Genomic DNA, 6,138 nt, shown 5'->3' on the forward strand with positions numbered 1-6,138 from the left:
ATTTATTATACCTCGCATCCGCTTGCTGTCGACCGAGTAACCAGAGCTAGCAGGAATGGACCAATAGTTAAATACTTATTTAGAGTTGTCTATGATACTTTGAGGAATGAACACTCCCAAGCACTGAAATCAAACCCTGTGTACATTTTTGCATTTAAAAAAAAGTTTGCATTCTGTACCTCATTGTTTGCACTTTAGTTTGTATATTGTATATTTTAGTGTTTGGTCTTTATTCTTTTTACATTTGTTTGACTGTATGAAGCACATTATCAGGGGGCTCATACAGAACCAAGCAGTTCACTGTAATGTACATGATGTACCATGTGACAAATAAAACAAAACTTGAACTACTACTTTTACTTTTATAAAGCGCTATATAAATACAGCCATTTACTTTTAAGAACATCCCTAAAGTAAATGCTGTTTAACTCTTTGTCAAGTATCATCTTGAATGGAGGAACTTTAAGTGCTATTCCGTCAAGGTTTATCATGTGAGAGTGTTTGTCAGGTCAGGACTCCCTGGAAGAAGAGATCTTGTATCTCAATGGGACATTCCTGGATAAATAAAGGGTAAATAAAAAAAATTAAAATAAAATGTGTGCTCCTCCTCACCTGCATCTGCTTGATGAGGTTGTCCAGGTATTCCACCTCTTCTAGATACTTCTTCTCCTCCGCCCCCCTCTTCTCGGTCTCCCTCTCCTCTACTACGTCAGACTTAACCTTCTGCTCGGTCGCCTGCCTCTCCAGCACCAAATTCTCCTCCTTCAGATCACTAATCTAAACACGGAGGATTAATAATAAACATACGTCTTTGTGTCAACATGACTTTTGGTAACACTTTTCTTTCAGACAAGGTCACCACCTGTGTAAAAGGATGGTGGTGGAGTTGGACGGCTACTTTGGTTTTACAGTGAATTTATCTGAAGAGAAATGGAGCCCTCTGCTGGACACCTAACTGAACTTTCTTGGGTGCCTTGTGTCATGTGTGTGTGTTTCGAATTTGGATTGTTTTAAATTGTGCACACAGTGATAGCAAATTTACCAACTATGCCGGGTGCAATTTAGCCTAACCCAACAAGTATTTATATATAGACTAGTATCTAACCCAACAAGTATTTATATATAGACTAGTATCTAACCCAACAAGTATTTATATATAGACTAGTATCTAACCCAACAAGTATTTATATTGCTGACTAGTATTAATATGACAGGTAATCCTTCTCATCTGTACTGGGTCTTAATGTCTAACTACAGGGTGTGTTGCCGTGTTTCTCGTACTGATGTGTGCATGAAAGAATGATTATAATTTCTATGTTATATGTTCGTCGGTAGGTCACATTACCCTCTTCTCCATGTCACACTTTTCCTGCTCCGACTGCAGGGCCTTGCTCACGCCGAAGGCCACGCTGCTCTCGTACAGCGTCCTGTGGGCAGCGATGGTCATGCGGATCTCATCCCTCACCTGGTGCAGCAGCAAGCCCCTCTCGGCACAGATGATGGTGACTTGTCTAATCAGCTCATCTAAAGTGAGGAACGTGGAGAAGAGAATGAGCTCCTTCTTGATTGAATGGACCCATCTTAAACCCCACCCTCTTTCCTTGATCCTCCAATATCACAACTGTTGCTTTGCTCCTCCGACAAGCAACGGCTGCGATTGGAGGATCAAGCGAAGAGGGCAGGTTTGAGATGGGTCAATTGATGGGTTACCGTGTGCTTTCCTTAGAATATAATAACCTGGCAACCCACCAGAATAAAATCGTAGTTATAGTTAAGAGAGAGAGAGAGAGAGAGAGAATTTGGGATGGGACAGTTACCGGTATTAGCCGACATCAGACCATAAATCAAGATCATTTTTTAGTACATGATAATGGTACTGTGAAATTAGATTAGATTCAAATGTATTGTCATTATACAGCACAAGTACAGTACAATGAAAATAAGTTTGGCATCCAACCAGACTGCCAATGTAACAGTAAAGTAGCCTACAATAGTAACATACAATGTACAGGTAATTCAACTGGGTATAAAATATAGACAGTAAATTGTTACTGAGTAATAGTACTAATCAGATGTATGTACAGGGTTGTAGTATTAATATGTACAGTGATGCAGGTATAAAGACACTATGGTAGTAAGTCATACTGGCCAGCAGCGTAACTAGTAAGAGTAGGTAAGGGATATGTACAAATATAGATATAGTATCTACAGATGTGCAAAAAGGATTATATGCAAGTATGTACAGAAATATGGGGATATATACAATATATATATATTTCACCTTTTAAAAACGTGTCGTTTTCTTGCAGAATGCTATTTTTTAAGGATACCCAATACAATACACTGCTTTTGGAAAATATCTTGCAGACAGACTGAATAGGTGCAGATAGGAGGTTTCTCATCATCCCAAGTGAAATCAGAAAATCTGAATTGTGCAGGTTTGCGTTTCAGCCATCGATATGCCCTTTTCTGTACTGTATGTATGTGTATATAAGCTGTATATAGTGCTCTGTGTATCTTCATCGGTGGTTATACTGATGCGGCATGACGTAGGAAGCAGAAGAACCTTGTCGCCCCAGGTGGAGGACTGAAGGTCCCTGCCAGGAGGCGTGTTGCTTTCTAACAGCGGAGTGCAAGAATGTGACAATTTGACCATGTGACCGCGGCAACGCGGGAGAGCGGCAGTGCGGAAATAGGCTGTCTATTGCCATTCTCTAAGACAAACGCTAACCTTAACCAGCTCCTTAACAGCGCCTAAACTTAACCATTCTAACCTTAACCAACTCCGAAACAATGCCTAACCTTAACCTTAACCTTAACCATGCCTAACCTTAACCTTAACCATAGAAAGAATATTGCCATTCTCTAAGACAAACTCTAACCTTAACCAGCTCCTTAGCAGCGCCTAAACTTAACCGTTCTAACCTTAACCAACTCCGAAACAATGCCTAACCTTAACCTTAACCATGCCTAACCTTAACCGGCGAAAGAATACACGTTAAAAAAAAATGTGATGGGATTCGAACTTGTCAACAACGGACCGCAGGACCGCTGCGCTGCCAGGTGAGCTGAGCTTCGAATGAAAATCATGGCGGATTAGGGCGGTTACATAATGCCGCAAGCTCTGCCGCTCCGCTCCGCTCTGCGGTTGCCGCGCCTGCCGCGGGGCGTGTCGCAGCCAATCAGGGAAAACGCGGAAGCAACGGCAGCACTGCTCCGCTGTTATTAAGCAATAGGCTGCCAGGAGCTCAGTGTTGACTAAGGGCAGCTCTGGCTGCAATTGTAGCTTACCACCACCGGTATGACTGTGTATGAACGAATAATGGACTCTGTGAAGCGCTCTGGGTGTCATGAAGAGCGCTATATAAATCCAAGTCATTATTATTATTATTATTATTATTATTATTATTATTATTATTATTATTATTATTATTATTATTATTATTATTATTATTATTATTATTATTATTATGTTCAGCCTCAGCCGAGCAGCCCGCTTACCGAAGCACTGGGAGTAGTTCTCCCTGCGGTCGAGGCAGAAGCCCGCCTCCCTGGCCCGCATCTCCTGCAGCTTGAGGGTCAGCTGCTCCGTCAGCTGCACCACATCCATGCGGCTGCAGGGGCTGCTGGAGGCGTGCTGCGCCCACAGCTGGTCGTCCTCCATCCATTCCCTGCAAGACAGACAGACAGACAGACAGACAGACAGACAGACAGACAGACAGACAGACAGACAGACAGGCAGGCAGACAGACAGACAGACAGACAGACAGACAGACAGACAGACAGACAGACAGACAGACACAGACAGACATGGTAGAAATGTATGTATCACCATGATACGTTAATTTAAATCATGATACTGATAGTAATATCACCATAAAACCTTAAATAATACCATGACGGTAACATTTAAATCATGATACTGATGGTAATATCACCATAAAACCTTAAGTAATACCATGACGGTAACATTTAAATCATGATACTGATGGTAATATCACCATGATACTTTTGGGTAGATTGGTAACCAGGTCTATTTGGAGTATTGTGTGTCAAAATAGTACTAAATATAGGCTAGAGACGTAGCCTAACCAAAGATCATACCTAGGAGGAAAGATGGTATTCAGGATTTCCTCCGTTTTGTGCTTGGTGGCATCAGCTTGTTGGGACTTTGGCTTGGGAGGTGGAGCCACGGGCCAGTCTAACCACGCGCTCTGGGGAATCTGGGGACTCGCTCGCCGAGGCCGTCCCTGTAATAGTGAACATTACTGCAGGATTTCTTTCTGACCTAAGTTAAATGTGACACAACTAATAATAATAGATTTATTTTATATAGCACACTTTAAACTCAGTGAGCTCTCAAGGTGCTTCACAGCAGAAGGAAAACAAAATTAAAAATTGAATAAAAAAGGTTTAAAACAAGAAAAACATTCAAATGAATAAAAATAAAAAGATAAGAATTAAAAGGTTTAACCAACTAGGGGGCTGCAACAACGAATCGACAGCTAATCGATTATAAAACATAGTTGGCAACTATTTCTTTTATAATCGATTGGATATATTTTGTTTTACAATTTGTCAATTTGCAAGCATTGTACAAGACGGGCAATAACAAATACTTTTCCTGGATTAGTGCAAGTGGATTCGACAAGGTTGTTGCAAACTCTTCCTAAACTAACCAACCGCCATAACGTCGTTAGCCACTAGCTTGGCAAACCTACCTTTGCTGATTTCTTGTCTGGTGCATTTATGTTCACCCTGACTGGGCGTTCATATTTCAGCAACGAATCCTCCATCCATTCGCTACAAGACAGACAGACAGACAGACAGACAGACAGACAGACAGACAGACAGACAGACAGACAGACAGACTGTTTAAATCATGATACTGATAGTAATATCACCATAAAACCTTAAGTAATACCATGACCATTGATTGATTGATTGATTGAAAACTTTATTAACAGATTGCAGAATGGGTACAGTACAGTACAGCTCAATACATACAATTGTTAAGGGGATGCAGACCAGAGAAAGACTTTCGTCTTGTTTACATCAGGGTCCCCCATTTTCAATTCATCGTAACATATATGACATACATGACATACAGATAGACAGTACCATAACATTTAAATCATGATACTGATGGTAATATCACCATGATACTTTTGGGTAGTGTGGTAACCAGGTCTATTTAGAGTATTGTGTGTCAAAATAGTACTAAATATAGGCTAGAGACGTAGCCTAACCAAAGATCATACCTAGGAGGAAAGATGGTATTCGGGATTTCCTCTGGTTGGCGCTTGGTGGCATCAGCTGGGCAGGACTTTGGCTTGGGTTTGATTGATTGAAAACTTTATTAACAGATTGCAGAATTGGTACAATACAGTACAGCTCAGACCAGAGAAAGACTTTCGTCCTGTTTACATCAGGGTGCCCCATTTTCAATTAATCAGGACATATATGACATACATGACATACCAGACACAGATAGACAGTACTGCTACATCTATACATTTATGACATACCAGATTTGCAAATACAGTACTGTTTGTGATACAAAAAGAGTCCAGAAAAGAGAGTATATACATTTGACGTAAAAACTGTACATTGGAGGAGGTTGGGTAGGTGGGGCGGGGTTGGTGGGGCTGTACATTGGAGGTGGTTGGGTGGGTGGGGGGGAGGGGGGGTTGGGTAGGAGAGGTGGGTGAGGAACACTGTACAAGCAAAACTGTACATTGGAATATTGACAAAACCATACTTGGTAATTTACTGTACATTGGAGGGGCCAGTTTCAAATTGCAGTCTCCCGTAGGTGTAGTCTGACCAGTTTGTTTTGAGATGTTTGTAATTTTGTTTTTAGCGCCTTTGAGGTGCTTTGGTATAGTCGTAGTACCCTTGAATGAGTGCTCCTGCCAGAGTCTTCAGGGTAAAGATTAGCTTCTAGGATGGAACCCAGGTAGGTAATTTCATCTTTCCTTGTGACAATATTGTCACCCACTGTAACTGAGAAGCCGTCGGTCTTGCTGAGTTTGTTATTTGAACAGAAGAGAATGGACTCTGTTTTGCCCATGTGTAATGATAGTTTGTTATCAGCGAGCCATATGCAGATTCTGCCTAGTTCCGAGCTGAGGGTTT

The 6,138-nt window shown here is 41.3% G+C and overlaps 1 protein-coding gene across 1 annotated transcript; it reads right to left on the reverse strand.

The window, feature by feature from the left end:
* Positions 1-720: 720 nt before the first annotated feature.
* Positions 721-5,279, reverse strand: LOC311226080 (axonemal dynein light intermediate polypeptide 1-like; the record flags this gene model as incomplete). Its single annotated transcript, XM_084311457.1, has 6 exons — positions 5,262-5,279; positions 4,722-4,803; positions 4,105-4,250; positions 3,502-3,671; positions 1,346-1,524; positions 721-777 (listed from the first exon to the last, which is right to left on the reverse strand). Coding segments are annotated over exons 2-6 (627 nt in total), but the record flags the coding sequence as incomplete, so codon positions are not given.
* Positions 5,280-6,138: the final 859 nt, after the last annotated feature.

This window comes from Notolepis coatsorum (assembly GCF_963971535.1).
Source record: "Notolepis coatsorum genome assembly, chromosome: 1".
Classification (NCBI taxonomy): Eukaryota; Metazoa; Chordata; class Actinopteri; order Aulopiformes; family Paralepididae; genus Notolepis; species Notolepis coatsorum.